The sequence below is a fragment of the Adiantum capillus-veneris genome, chromosome 27, assembly GCF_014529385.1.
Source record: "Adiantum capillus-veneris isolate H3 chromosome 27, ASM1452938v2, whole genome shotgun sequence".
NCBI lineage: Eukaryota > Viridiplantae > Streptophyta > Polypodiopsida > Polypodiales > Pteridaceae > Adiantum > Adiantum capillus-veneris.
The window spans coordinates 44952732-44968519 of record NC_140957.1 but is presented as its reverse complement, the minus strand read 5'-3'; the positions used below and the strand labels follow the sequence as shown (position 1 = coordinate 44968519).

Sequence of the window (15788 nt, the reverse complement as noted above, 5' to 3'; positions counted from 1 at the left end):
ATAGAATACCGAAAGGGGCGCCTACCTTTGGGGCCAATAAGGTGTCACTGTCTACTTGGAAGCACTCTAGCTACCAAGTCGTAAATGTTGTGAAGTAGTGAATTCCAGTTACCGGTTTATTCGTGAAGTTACTTTGTGTCGTAAAGTCAGGTAAAGTTAAACAACGTATAGATAGAGTGAAAGCCAAAGTTTACAGTTGTGAAGTAGTGAATTCCAGTTACTGGTTTATTCGTGAAGTTACTTTGTGTCGTAAAGTCAGGTAAAGTTAAACAACGTATAGATTGAGTGAAGCACTCTAGCTACCAAGTCGTAAATGTTGTGAAGTAGTGAATTCCAGTTACTGGTTTATTCGTGAAGTTACTTTGTGTCGTAAAGTCAGGTAAAGTTAAACAACGTATAGATTGAGTGAAAGCCAGTTTACTTCCCTTTAGTAAGGCTACAAGTTGGGCTCAATACACCTCCCTGAATGCCTCCTCGCCCAAAAGCAGCTAACCAAAATGTCTCATAGTGGCCACGCATGATCTGTCCACAACACCGAATACGGCTCTCACAAAGGTGATGCTCCTGAAGTATGAGTATATCTATCGTGCCACCCACAAGGCATCTCTGAAGCTCCTGTCTCATGCGATCCTCTGGCCAGGTCTAGCAAGCCTCTATACAGTCCATGAGACAATCCTTATGGGATCAGTGAGAGAAAACCAATGCTGCCGGAGCAGCCAACTTTGCAATCTCCGAGGACTGTTTGGATTAGGAGTAGTCCGCATCTTAGCGACCCATAGAGGCGTGATTAAAGTGTCTATCCGACCCATGCCCAAGATGAGCGTGTAGTCAGTAGAGCTACATTCTTTGTAAAGATATCCTCATGTACATACTAGCAAGGTGCACTATGGGTGTCTGCAAAATAGTATACCTGTCACCAGAGCAGCAGATTGCTCCTCTCCTCTTGCCCATTAGGAGGAAATGCCCCATTGGAGCTTGGCACGGCTTTCTCTTGCTAGCAGGGCTGTAGTGGCCAACCAGGTGCTTTTGGGTACTCTGTGGTACGTCTTGCTGGATCTTCTCAAGTTCTCGCATCAGCTAGTTGGAGAGGTTATCTGAAACTTTTTGTGATCAGGGCGAGACATGTAGTCTGCTCGGGCCAAAGTTTCCTGGTAGGTCATTACTTTACCTTGCTCTGAGGGAGGGTTGGGGATCATTGACCCAGCACGACGGAGTAGAGCCTCCTTGGGAAGCTCATTGTCAGAGGTCTCTTTCTAGGGGAGGAGCCCTCAAAGGAGTTGTTGCTTCACCGGATTCGTGCCAGGGTCCCATAGACGGGTGGCCCATGGGGCCCTTCCACTGGATTTTCACAGTGATGTGCAGAGTGAGCTTGCTTCGGTCTTGGGAGCAGCTCATAGTGGCCTTGAGTAGCACCAACCCACATGCATTGAGGAGCACTTAAGGCAGGCACTTACATGGAACCCGTTGGTTAGCACACAGCAAGGTCACATTGTTGGTAGTCAACCTCATGTCTTCTGGGGATTGGGTACAGTTTACAGCACTTCTTGAGGAGATTCAGAGCCTTAAGCTGCGAGATATGAGGGGTGTGCAGAGCATGTGCTAGGATTAGAGGCTGTACCAGTAGAGCGGCACACCCCTCTTGAGCTGGCAACTCCCTGCTAGATGGGGGTTTTCACTCGACTGGAGGTCCTCACTGCAGTTAGGGATTGCTGAGACATAGGTTTCTACATGTTCTTTGAGGTTCAGAGAGAGGCTCCAGTCCACAGAGTCACTATAGAGACACCAGAGGTGCCGAGTATTGCTTTCAGCAGATCCGAGTTGTGGGCATCAATGGGAGGACTTGTGTGATAGACCCGGACCTGAGTTAGGACACTACTCAGTACTGGTTACTGGCTTGGGAGAGCCACCCTCTGGTGCGAGTGCAGTGGGACCGGGACAATGGTTTGGGCGGGACTCTTTTACTCAAGCCGATCACCCTAAGAACCCCTCTTTACAGTGCACAGCATGATTGGGACGTCACATAGTGATAGCATGGAGAGAGGACCATCTTGCTGCAGCGGACCATCGGCAGTAGGAGGGTCTCATGATCGAGCTCTTGGCAGATTTTTGGGGATGCCTGTGGGACAGCAGATAGCTGAGGAGAGTCACAATGTTTTAGTGGCTAGTTGCCCATTGAGCTACCAATTGGGAGTTGGTTTGTGCACAGTGGTCACTTTGTGATTTGTTCAGCCTGTGGCCATCCACTTGAGACACAACGCCACTGTCTGTAAAACTGCCCCATGGCACAATAGGTTTGGCTTTGGATTCTTCAGCTAATGCCTACACTACGACAGCTAGCCAATACACTTGGAATGGTGCAGCCTGGTCCACCCTCACGGGCTCAACACTTTGTTTTGAGATGGCTTCAGTCAGTAGGATGATTGTGATACAGGAGGGCTGGCCTACACTACAACCCTCCACAGAGGTAGAGAGTGTTATTGGCAGCCTGACACTTTAGTGCATTTGGAGAGCCCGATGCTTCCCGCATCTTCGACGCTTGACCCGTCCCACCGGCAAAGATTGTATGTGACATGTGGCTAGAGCTGATCCATACAGTCAGGGGACAGTTTGAGAGACTTCAGGGCAGCTCTGACCGCATGCAGGAGCGCTGCAAGGCCTTCCTGTGACTCTAGCGACAAGGGCCCTTCTTCACCATGGTTCATGAGGCGCCTAGATGGCAGTGCCGCCCACTAGTGTGGTTGTTTCCTCCTCCCATATCTTGATTTAGCCATCTTTGTACACATTTTATCTTTTCATTAGGAGAGTCTCCCCACTTTTTGATGTAGCCCTGTCTAGTAGGGGCAGGTTGTAGCCCATTGGGCAGTCTTACTTAAGTAATGAAAGGTTCTTTTTCTTACGGAAAAAAAAGGACTTGAGCTAGGGCGATTCACGCCAAGGGGTTTCTAAGCTTAAATATAACTTGACAGTGTTATCTCTCTCGATCTCAAGATTTTTAAAACTCTCATGGGCTATTAAAGCAGATATCCGTTTCAAATTTGTTTTGCTTGCCTCACACTTTTCCCAATTTTTCTCTTATAGCTACATATGGTTTCATTTGTTCTTAATTCTTGAAATTTCCTGGACTTGTTCAGATAATCTGTTTTTTCTTGTTTCATCTAGGTATGGTTATATGGACTTTGTTGTTAAGTCTTGCCCTCTTGTATTGCTACTTATAGGAAAAGGTAACTTTTCTGGGAAATTGTAAATCCTTTTTTGGACCATAGTTATCATCAGAATAATGATGTGAGCATAAGGCCACTTTTCCGTTAGCTTAGTGCCCCAAAAAAATCGTTCTTGTGCATGGGTCCGTGGGTGGGGGGGAAGAGAGAGAGCAGTGTGTGAGTGAAAAGTTGTGCCTACAATGTGTCAGAAAGGGGCTTTTCAGCATAGGGAGGGAGCGTGAAAATCATCTTTGGAAGAACAATAATTCCTTTAGCTTAATTGTGGTAAGGGTTAAAAGATGTGCTTCCAATAGCCCCTTTCTGTTTGTAGTCGAACCTTGAATCTCACTGTTTGCATTTTGTCCCTTCTGTTGTGCATCTTACAGATGACTGCCTCTCATGCCTCTAAGCAAATTCGAGGAGAAATTTATATTTTGTTCCAGTAACGCCATCGGTTTGAAGTGTTGATGGTTCTTGTCTTTTTGTTTTCTTCTTTCTGTCATTGGGAGGGTTGCCTTTTACGAAAATATTCTGTTTCCCATTCAAGAAGTATTATGACTTAAGATTACTTTTCTGTGGCAGCTGGAGGTGGAGGCAGAAAGAAATGCGACTGCTCTAACTTGTTCCTCGATATCACTTCAACAGCACCTTTGCATGAACATGCTTTCTAATGGAAAACCAAAGTCATTTATTGGTATTGTGCCAAGTCCAATCCTATTCACAAGGAGATTTAGAAATTTTCTCATGTAGGAAAATGGAGTGTTTTTCATACAATGAATAACATCATGAGCTTCTGCTTGAGAGGCTCCGCATACCTAGCTAGGGATGCGGTGCCTCTCTCACAGAAGCTCATGGTGTTGAGGTAAGTCACAATGTGGGAATTATTGTGAGAATTTGTCCAAAACTTCTTGTGATTGTCTTTTTATTCTGAAGGAAGTCCAATGTGTTCATATGCCTAATGATGCATGGGTGGAGGCAACTTTTCTCATGCATGAGTATACGTCTTACTTGTTCTCTTTCAAATCCATCTGATAACGTGCTTTTTCTATTTATTGCAGAATTTTTTAATCTTACTTATTCTGAACTACCAGAAGATACACCAAAAGATTCAGATGCAAAAAGAGAGAAGGTTTTGTTCAGTCTCACATTTTATCGTCTTGTTTTCATATTTGTTTTTTCTTCTTATCAGAAAGAGCAGGTGCCTTGTTGTCACAAGTATGTTGCCGTTTATGTATTGGTCAATGTTTAGAATCTACAAGACCTTAGAGTGCAATTAGTGTGTGCATCACTTGCATGTTGGTTGTGTTGCTAAATTGGGTAAAGCTAAGGATCTACTGAGTTGCTTTCCAAAAAAAACAAGTTGCTTTTCAGGAAAGCGGTGATTTGTTGGGAAGTACTCTATTCAGCATTGCATCTGTGCATGAGATTGCATCCGGAACACTTGGATAGTGTGTGTGCGATCATAAGCATTACTTGACAATTTTTCAAGTCATTTTAGGGTTTTAAGTTCTAAAGTGACCGACTGCCCACCTTATAAAGTGGGTGCCCTATTTGGCAGCCCGTAAACAGGGCGCCCTACATCAAAAGTGACCCCCCTCCCTTTTCTGGCAAAAAGCAGCCGATCGCTTTCTCCCTTCTCTTTGAATTTTCTCTCTCTAAGAATCTCTCTCTCTAATCGTCAAATAAGCGTCCCCTTGGTTGGCTCCTATTCTCATCAAAAAAGAAAGAGGGGCTCCTCGATTCTAGGAGGCTGCCCAAGCCTGTTAAAGCAACCCTCTTTACACTCTCTTGAATTAGTTGCAGAAGCGTTGGAATTGTCCACATGCTATTGCAGATTTCTGTAGGAGATAATGCGGAAGCTTAGGATCATAATGATAAGCCTAATTATGAGTTATAAATCCTTAAAGGAGAGAAACATGGTGGATATGAAGTAAAGAGATGGAGAGTATTGAACAAAGGCAAAGAAGCATAATGACATTAGCATAAGCATGACTAGGTACCAAGCACTTTTAGGAGCATTAACTAACCAAGTTACAATGTTTGTATAAGTGCCTATATATGCGCATAGAATGTATTTGGATCGAAGTATCTGAAAGTTTCTAGGAGAAGCAGCTAGTAGAATGTGCTAGAAGTTTCTCTACGATATGCTAAAGTATGAGATGCCTATGAAGGCATTCGGAATATTCTATAAGGATGGCATTTTGCTTGGAATCTGGAATATTTCATTAACTAAGGGTATGTTCCCACGTGGCACATGTACACTTCTGCCAACATTCCCTTCTTGAAGTGTTACATGGGAACATCTACATGATGTTACATTATTGCCCCTTTAAGAGGTGTACATCTGACGGTTAACTCAAAATGGATGGTAAGGTTTAGCTCAATAGGGGTAGTGGCTAATCCCAAACTTGTATATAAAATGATTAATGAAGGTCTTACGCTTGTGGGGTAGTGTCCAATTCCTTCGCAATGATATATGGTATTGAAGAGATAAGTGCCAATAAATCTCTCCTCTGTAAATTTCTCCAACTTTGCTTCATTGATCATGCCAAGGCGCAGAAGAGACGACACCACCGCTGCTTTGTGGATTTCTGCAAGGCCTTTGACACAGTCCCACATGATAGAATCTTCGTGCGCCTGCAGAGTCTTGGTGTGCCATCAGAATTAATTCAGGGACTTGAGAGTATTCTAGGGGTTATAGCCAGTGTTTTGGCTCCCCCTCTTTTCCTCCCCCTCTGCCCCCTGCTCTGCTCCCCCTCTCACCCTCGCTGCATCACGCTCTGCTGGATCGAAAAAAGGAAGACGACCTAAAGAGTGGACCTGATCTTGCATTTGTGACCAAATAGGCTGATAAGCTCTAGGCAACCGAAATCAGCGACGTGCATGACGCGAGGGAGAGAGGGAAAATTGCTTTCTACAGGGGAGGGAGAGTAGTGGTGTTAGAAAAGCGAGGATCTTGTGATACTCCTTCTAGACTTTGAGAAGGCGTACGATAGAGTTGACTGGGACTTCCTCATGGGCACTTTGCGCTCGATGGGGTTCTGAGATGCATGGATCATGGGTGTGTCAGCTCTCTATAGGCGGGCACACAGTCAGGTGTGTCTTGGCAAGGGGAAGAGGGGAGCGTTTCTTGCTCACGCTCGGTTTGCCAAGCCTGCCCTCTTGCCCCTTTCCTATTTCTTATTGGAGGCGATGAGCAGGTTTTTGACTTCACGGGAGGTTGGTCTGCCTGGACTACAGTTGCCTATTCGGGGCGAGGATCTAGATGTTGAGTTTGCTGATGATTCAGGTTTGTTTTTGGAGGGCCAAACGGCCAACCCAGAGAGGTGTGAGCAGGCTCTTGAGGTGTTTTGTTGTGCATCGGGGGCACTAATCAACTGGAGAAAGACAGTAGATTTCTGGGTTGGTAGTGCTCCCACACCTAAGTGGTCGTCTGGTGAGGGCTTTAGTTGGATCCCTCCAAGTACACCAGTATGTTACTTTGGGTGGCCAGGTGGGGTTGGATCTGTCACCAGAGCAGCAAATAGCTCTAGTGGTGCTCCCACGCCTGAGTGGTCGTCTAGTGAGGGCTTAGGTGGATCCCTCCAAGTGCACCAATACGTTACTTGGGTTGCCAGGTCGGATTGGATCTGTCACCAGAGCAGCAAATAGATCCTCTCCTTTTGTTCATCAGGAGGAAACCACTTCATTGGAGCTCAACACGGCTCTCTCTTGCAAGCAGGGTTGTGGTGGTCAACCAGGTGTTGTTAGCTACTATATGGTACATCACGTCTTGCTGGATTTTCTCGAGTTCCTGCATCAGCCAGCTGGAGAGTTTGATTAGGAACTTCTTGTGGACATGATAGGATACACAATCGGCTCGGGCCAAGGTCTTTTGGTAGGTCATCACCTTACCATGCTCTCAGGGAGGGTTGGGGATCATATACCCACCACGATAGAGTAGAGCCCTCCTTGGGAAGCTTGTGGTCAGAGGTCTTCTTCCAAGGGCTGAGCCTTGGAAGGAGTTGTTGCTTCACAGGATTCAGGCCCAAGTCCCACAGACAGGCGGCCCACGGAGGCTTCCACCTGTTGGATCTTCACAGAGATGCGCAGAGTTGGCCTGAGCAGGAGGTGGGAGGATAGGTTTGTGGTGAGCTTGCTTCGCTCCGGGGGGGGGCATCAGCCTACATGCTTTGAGGAGCGGTTGAGATAGCGGCTTGTTTGGAACCCCTTGGTCAGTACACAGCAGGCCATCTGATTGGTAGCAAGCATAGTCACAGGGGACGCCCATTTTGGGCTTCCCATCCCCACTTTTCCGTCCCCAATTGTCGTCCCGCCCTCTTTTTTACACTAAAAATCCATTTGAGCCCCATCCCCGCTCCTCGGGACGCGTCCCTTGTGAGTGGTAGCAGGCCTCATGTCTCTTGGGGGTCCATGGTAGAGGATCCAGCCCGTACTTTTGGAGACTAGCTACAGTTTTCAGCTCTTCCCGAGGAGATGCAGGACATTCAGCTGCGTTGCATGGGGGGGGCTCAGAGCATGTGTCAAGAGTCAGATCATTATAAAGGCTATACCTGCAGAGTGGCACATCCTTTTAGAGCCGGCAGCTCCTTGCTGGATGGGGGCCTTCACGTGACTAGAGATTCTCATCTCAGTCAGGGCTTGTACAGTTACAAGATATTGCCGGTTCTTCGAGGTACAAAGGGAGGGCTGCCTTTATAGCATTCCAGCTAAGGCACCAGAGGTGGCGGATGCTACTTCCACCCCTTCACATCCGCCAATCACCCAGGGACCACTTTCTTCCAGTACATAGCTCGGCTGGGTCGCCACATACTGACAGCTAAGAGAGAGGCTCGCCCTGCTTCTACAGAGGCCCACTGGCATGAGGAGGGTCTCACAGCCGAGTTCTTAGCTGGATTTTGGGAGCGCTTGTGGGACAGTCGACAGCCGAGGAGAGCCACCATGTTCCAATGGGTAGTTGCACATTGAGCTACTGCAGTTGGGAGGCTGGTTGGTACATAGCGGCTTCTCACCAACATGCGCGGCTTGTGACCACCCTCTAGAGACTCAGCAACATTGTCTGTGTGACTGCCCCATGGCACAGCAGGTTTGTCTTCGGATCCTACAAGTGATGCCTGCGCTTTTTTTAGCCAGACAGTACACTTGGGGTACTGCTACCTGGCCCACACTCACGGGCGCAGCAGTCGTTTTGAGATGGCTTCAGTCAGCAGGATGATTGTGATACGGGAGGGCCGGCCTACACTTCAGCCTGCCACAGAGCTCGTCCCTCAAGAGTGGAGTAGTGATAGAGAGTATTGTTGGGAGCTCAACTGCGGCCTGAGATTCTGGTTCATTTGGAGAGCTCGCGGCTTTGGCATTTTCAAGGCTCGACCTGTCCCACCAGTGGAGACTGTTCGAGACATCTGGCTGGAGCTGGTCCACACTCTCAGGGTCCAGTTCGAGCTACCTATCTCCCATCAAAAAATTATGGTTGCCAAGAACTGGTTTCCTCACTTAAAAAACAGACGATATTTATCTGGGACAGCTGCTGAGAAACTTTTGACTTTTCAAAGTCTTGTTCCCTCACTTAAGAAACAGACAATATTTATCTGGGACAGCTGCTGAGAAACCGACGGTTGAAGGTTAAGGCTTTGGACTTTTCAAGTCTGTGTATGCCAGTTTGGTTTAGGTGAGGGAATGCACCGGCAGTCCATACTTTGACCCCAATTGTTATAATCAGGTAAGTTTGTAACGGGAGATTGCTCGTGTGAAAAGTTATGCTTCATTTAATAGATTTAGTGACAATTAAAGGACTTGGAAGCAGATCACAACTGCCATGGCCCACTGGAATACAAGGATTATGTTTAACTTAATGGCATGTTTATGCTGACTCAACAGCTGTTAATAAATTCCATCAAATATAGTTTTTACTTGGGTCTCAGTTTTATATAAGCAGAAATCAGTCATAGAGGCCTCGTGGACAAGGTAAAGTTGTACAATTTACTTCCATGTGTCTACATTCTACATGCCAAACACAGTGCCTTAAGTTTAAATCGTTGAAGATTTATAATCTCTTTATCTTAGTGACTAGATCCTTGCAGGCTCTTTCTCCAGAGGCTTTATGTAGTGTGTGTACTAACCTTGTCGAAGCAGAGTTGGCAAGGCGCAATGGTTGGTGTCAACTTTGTACCTACAGTTATTTGTATGTTCTGCTACAGATAATAAACTGTCTCCTCACAAATATTCTGCCCAGACTGCACTAAGGACGTGTCTATCTGGTTTTGCGACAATGGGCATTGCGATAGGAAACATTCTTCTTTGGGTTAGTTGCAAAATGGAGATTTCTAACTTCTGTGTTTCTTTTTCTTTTGCAACAGGGGATTTTGAAAAGCTTAGCCATATCAACTTCATCATTGCAAACACCTTCGAGAATTCTGGACATTTCCACAAAGCAGTCTTTTATCTCCTTAGGAGTCTTGAAAATTCCAAGGAGGCCAATAATCCCTTCCAAGAGGCCAAGGTTTGGAGACCGTCCCTCACCACTTCTTGGCTATGCCTCGATTGTGTTGATTTACTAAGTCCCCTTGTTCATTATAATTGCTGGCTATTGTAGTCTCTGAAGTGAGAGCGTCTATTTTTTCTAAAGATTTTCTTCATACTTTTGTAGGTGAAGTTCAATCTTGGGAAAGTTAATGTCAAGATAGGGTCCTGCTCTGATGCTATAACCTGGTTTGAGGAGTACCTTGAGTTTGCTAGAGACAAAGAGGACACAGAAGGTCTTGTCCTTGGGTCCAGGCGACTTCTTGAGGTAAAACTTGTTGCAGTTCTTGAATAGAAATGGTGAACTTGTATGTAATTCTGAAGCTTTGAGAGTAAATGAAAACAGGCAATTTTCCATGATAAGTTATCTAGTTTGTATTCTGTCTAAAGCAGCAGGGGACCCCATGAAATTTATCCTGTGATGAGGGCCAAAGTTAATAAATAGAAATGTGAAGAAGAGTAACATTATGCCAGACAAAAGCTACTCTTTCTTAGGACCCCAAGACTGAAAGCAGACTGTCTTGATAAGGCAAAACTTTGAAGCATAATGTATAAACTTTTTTTTCTTTTTCGAAAAAGATCCTTCCATTAGTTAAGAAAAACTGCCCAATGGGCTACAACTTGTCCTTACTAGAGAGGGCGAAATCAAAAAGTGGGGAGACTCTCCCAATGAAAAAGGTATGATATGTACAATGACAGCTAAATCAAGATATGGGAGGAGGAAACAACCACATTGGTGGGCAAAACTGCCATTAGGCTCCCCATGAACCATGCTGAAGGACCCTTGTCGCCACAGTCGCAGAAACGCCTTGCGGTGCTCCCATATGTGGTTGGAGCTGCCCTGGAGCCTCTCAAACTGTCCCCTGAGTGTATGGATCAGCTCCAGCCAGATGTCATGTATAGTCTCTGCCGGTGGGAACAACACTCTCTTTCTCTGCTCCACTCTTGAGGTACAAGCTGTGCGGGGGCCTGGAGTATAGGTTGGCCCTCCTGTATCACCATCAGCCTCCTGACTAAAGCCATCTTAAAACGAAGTGCTGGGCCCGCGAGGGTGCACCAAGTGTACTGGCTGGCTGTTGAAGGTGCATGCATCAGCTGAAGAATCTGAAGCCAAACGTGCTATTCCATGGGGGCAGTCCCACAGACAGTGGCGCTGTCTCAAGTGGATGGTCACAGGTGGCACATACCGCCGAGTGGCCATTGTGCACAAACCAATTCCCAACTGCACTAGCTCGATGGGCAACTAGCCATTGGAACATGGTGACTCTCCTCGGCTGTCTGCTGTCCCACAGGCCCCCCCAAGGTCATGAGACCCTCCTCCTGCCAATGATCGGCTGCAGCAAGACAAGCCTCTGTCCATGCTGTCAGTATGTACGTCCCAGCCGTGTTGTGTACTGAAAAAGGGGGTCCCACGATTAATCAGAGAGTAAAAGGATCCTGCCAAAACCACTCCCCTGGGTCCCACTGCACTCGCACTAGAGGGCGGCTTTCTCAAGCCCATAATTGCCAGTGTCGTGTCTCAAGAGCTGATGGGTCAGGGTGTATCATACAAGTCCTCTCATTGATGCCCACAACTCGGATCCGCTGAAAGCAACACTCGGCCACCTTTGGTACCTCGGTAGTGACTCTGCAGGTGACCCTCTTTGAACCTCAAAGAACATGCAGAAACCTATGTCAAGTGAAAGCCCCATCCAGCAAGGAGCCGTGTGCTCAAGTGGGGCGTATCACTCTGCTCGTATAGCCTCTACTATCCTGGCACATGCTCTGCACCGCCCTCATGTCTCGAAGTTGAAGGCTCTAAATCTCCTCAAGAAGTGTTGTAAACTGCAGCCAGCTCCCAAAAGTGCAGGTTGGACCCTGTGTCATGGCACCCCAAGAGACGTGAGGTTGGTTACCAACCATGTGACCTCGTTGTGTGCTGACCAAAGGGTTCAGTGTAAGTGGCTGACTCAAGCGCTCCTCAATGCATATGGGCTGGTGCTGCTCAAGGCCACTCTGCAGGCTCAAAGCAAAACAGTCCTCCCATCTCCTACTCAGGCCCACTCTACGCAACTTTGTGAAGATCTAGCGAGTGGAAGGACTCTATGGGCCATCTATCTCTGGGACCTGGGTACCAATCCTATGAAGCAACAATTCCTTCCAAGGCTGCTCTTCTGGAAGGAGATCTCTCACAATAAGTTTCTCGAGGGCTCTACTCTACCGTGCTGGGTCGATGATCCCCAACCCTCCTTGAGAGAATGGTAAAGTAATGACTTGTGAGGAAACTTTGGCTTGAGCAGACAGTGTGTCTTGCCCTGACCACAAAAAGTTCATGATTAACCTCTCCAACTAGCTGATAGAAGATCTCGAGAAAATCCAGCAAGACGTGATGCACCACATGGTGGCCAAAGGCAACTGGTTGGCCACTACAACCCGGCTAGCAAGAGAAAGCCGAGTCGAACCCCAATGGAGCAATTTCCTCCCGATGGAAAGGAGCAGATTCTCTGGTGACAAATCCAAACCAGCCTGACAATCCAAGTAACCAACTGGTGTCCTTGGGGGGATCCACCTAAAGCCCTCTCCAGGCCACCAATCGGGCATGGGAGCATGACCAACTGAGAAAGCAAGGTGGAACCAAACGTAAAATATTGTATATATTCGGTACGTGAGGTACGACTCTTGTATGGAATGAGGTTTAATTTACTAAAATACGCACCATTGGTAAATAACCCTGAATAAATAGGAATTTCACAAGAGAAGCCTACAAATATGTAAACTATCACTCTTTATAGCTAAATGAAAAGGCCTACTCGCATCAAACATCAATCAAGTGACCCATGATACAAACATGTGAACATTACTAGATTTCGATGATAGCATGATAGATTGTTTATATGTATGATGATCTCAAGTTTCATTGCTCAATACCATAAACTTAGAAGCAACATAGCACTGTAAGAGACAATGTACATCATACATGAATGAAGATCCAAAGATTGACTAATGATTATCAAAATACTGCAAATACGAAACTCAAGACTGCAATCATCTCGGCATGAGAAGTTCATATCAATCATGACCATTGTCTGATGCCAACTATCACAAATGATGACATGGCATGTCCGCGAAACTGACAAGATTTAAAGTTATAAGTTGTTGTAACTTATAGGGTCCCGTCCGATGGGGCCCTGGGGACACAAGAATAATTAAAAAGGAAATCGCGTGAAGGCTACTGACTTTGTACGAATATTTGGTTATGCCATTTGGCCTTACGAATGCTCTAGTGACATTCAACCGAATGATGGATAGGATTTTCAAGGAGTACCAATCGTTTGTGGGCACTTTCTTTGACGACATCATCGTCTTCTCCATGAATGAAGCAGAACACAGACACCATCTATTGCAGGTCTTACAGGCACTGTGGAAGCATAAATTGGTCATAAATGCGCAAAAGAACGAACTTTTCTTGCCTTTGATACACTTGTTGGGACGCATCATCTCATCAGAAGGGGTAAAGATGGACCTGGCCAAAGTAGAGACGATCCGTGATTGGCCTGACTTGAAAAATATCCATCAAGATCGAAGTTTTCTGGGCTTGTGTTCATATCATCGGTGCTTCATCCAAAAATTTGCAGAGATAGCTCTCCCTTGCATATGCTAACTCAGAAAGGAGTCTCGTTTGCTTGGGGACCGACAAAAATTGCAGCCTTTCAGACTCTCAAGGAAAAGTTGACTACAGGACCAATGTTGGCCTTGCCAGACTTGCAAAAGCCATTCAAAGTTTATGGTGATGCTTGTGGTCGCAATCTGGGAGCAGTTTTGATGCAAGAAGGCCATGTAATTGGTTACGAGAGCAGGAAGTTTTCATGTCCTGAGTTGGTTGCACATATTTACAAGAAAGAGTTGTTGGTAGTTATCCATGCTCTTACACAATGGCGACACTATCTACTCGGAGCTGATTTTACCGTCTTCACAGATGATCAGAGTTTACGCTACTTATTGTCGCAAAAGCAGCTTTTGGAAAATCAGAGCGTTTGGTTAACATCTTGTCATAATTTCACTGCCAGATAGTCCATGTTCAAGGACAAAAGAACTTAGTGGCAGGCATTGTCTCGAAAGCTTTTGGTTTTGGCTATTTCTGCGATACATCATCGAAGCTTCGAGGATATGGTAGATCAGTACGCCACAGATCCTGACTTTGCAAACTTCTTTCACCGGATACAGAGCGGGGAGAAAGTTGCAGGCTATTCCATACGGGACGGCTATTTGATGCAGAAAACGATGTTGTGTGTTACAGAACCTTTGAGGGAAAAGGTTTTGAGAGAGTGCCACTGTCCACCTTTTTTTGGCCACCGCCTCATAGATACCACTCTGAAGGGGGTTGAGTGTTACTTGTACTGGCTTCATTGAGCTCTCACACAGTTAGAGGAACACAGTACTCAGACAAAATCTATGGCAGCTCTATATGAAGAGAGACATGGATCGCCCCTAGATAGACTCTTCCCCGGAAGATGATGTGTTACAGTGAGCACTTCTTGACCATGCTAGACGAGAGGTTCATCTAGAGACAGGCTACATGGACACATACATGCCACGTAGGTCACAAGTGGTGATTGCTGGTACCTGTAGCGGCACCAGAGTGTGGCAAACAGTTACAGCTTCCAAACTTCTTCCGGAGGACCACACACAGACACAGAGGGGTCACCCTATAGCAAGCAATGACGGTCAGAGCTAGGAGACGCCCCCAAGCTCCAGGATACAGAGTTCCAAAACTCCCATCACATACAGATGCAAGAGATCAGACTTGCCGCTTCTAGGCAGCCCAGGAGAGATTTTCTCAGGTGCTGGTAAACCTAGCCGCGATCATACACATAGCCCTTACACCGCACCCACCCATCTATCAGATATTACACCCCTAGTCTACAAGACTGGGCTACTGCCAATCCAGTACACTTATAGGTTCAGCTTTTGCTTCCACGACATTGTAGGATGTTGTGCTCTGTTCTTGTAGTCTAGCGGAGCTCTCTGGTTCTTGTTGTACTGTTTGTCCAGTTTCTTTGCTTTTGTAGTGAATTAGTGAGAGTCGAGACTTTGTAGATATTGCATAGAGGAGAGCAACGACCTTGGGAGCGCGGCACTCATATTTATGCTACATTTCCAACTTTCTAGTTAAACAAGTTCCGCTCCCTTAGGTTCCCAGTGCTGTCCTGATGTGTAGTCTTTGTATATGTTTCAGCAACAGCTGGAAATTGGCTTAGCCTGTTTTATTCAAATTTCCGCTCCCTAGGTCCCCACCACTGACGTACCAATGTAGCCCTTGTATGTGTTTCAGAAAAAGTGGGGAGTTCGCTCGGCCTGCTTTATTCGATGCTCAGCTCCACACATCCCCAGTGCTGTACAATGTAGCCCTTGTGTGTGTTTCAGCAAAAGTCGGATTTTGTTTAGCCTATGTTTTACTTTTGCATATTGCACATCTGGTTTTGTATCTAGTTTTCTGAATATACTCTTTATCGATATTGCTTACTCAAGCATGAAATCTGGTCGACTCAAGTGTTCACAGTTCTCCAGGTCTATGATTTATCTGCCAAAAGAGCAAGGCGCAAGGGGCAATTGCGAAGAGGTCTTGAACTCTTCCAAAAGGTGACGTGAACATACTTCTTTTTTCATGAGAACAACTTATGATTAAAAATTTAGCTTATCATATTCTCTAATTTGTTGTATAAGCAAGAAAGGGTGTGTTCATTTTTTGAGCTAGTAAGGCCATTCTGTGGAATTGGAGTTTTACTCACTTTAACAAGCCTTGAGCACATAAGCTTATCATATTCTCTAATTTGTTGTATAAGCAAGAGAGGGTGTGTTCATTTTTTGAGCTAGTAAGGCCATTCTGTGGAATTGGAGTTTTACTCACTTTAACAAGCCTTGAGCACATAAGATATTTGAATGAAGAATCTTCTTACAAATTGATGCTATGCCTTCTTAGCAGAGTGTACACATGGCAGAGATTTGTGGTGATAACAGAGCTAAGGCTGAAGCAAAACATCAGCTAGGACTTATACACCAGAAACTTTCAGAGAGTGAATTTGCCCTGCA

The 15788-nt window shown here is 45.9% G+C and overlaps 1 protein-coding gene across 1 annotated transcript in view; it reads left to right on the top strand.

Annotated features, from left to right (window-relative positions):
- LOC147421877 (uncharacterized) overlaps nt 1–15788 on the top strand; it is a 65346-nt gene that overhangs the window by 44661 nt on the left and 4897 nt on the right. Inside the window, exons 4-10 of the mRNA XM_086503182.1 lie at nt 3783–3894; nt 4259–4329; nt 9281–9350; nt 9557–9699; nt 9847–9987; nt 15267–15338; nt 15682–15772. Of these exons, the coding sequence (XP_086359308.1) occupies nt 3783–3894; nt 4259–4329; nt 9281–9350; nt 9557–9699; nt 9847–9987; nt 15267–15338; nt 15682–15772 (700 nt within the window). The remainder of the gene's footprint in view (nt 1–3782; nt 3895–4258; nt 4330–9280; nt 9351–9556; nt 9700–9846; nt 9988–15266; nt 15339–15681; nt 15773–15788) is intronic.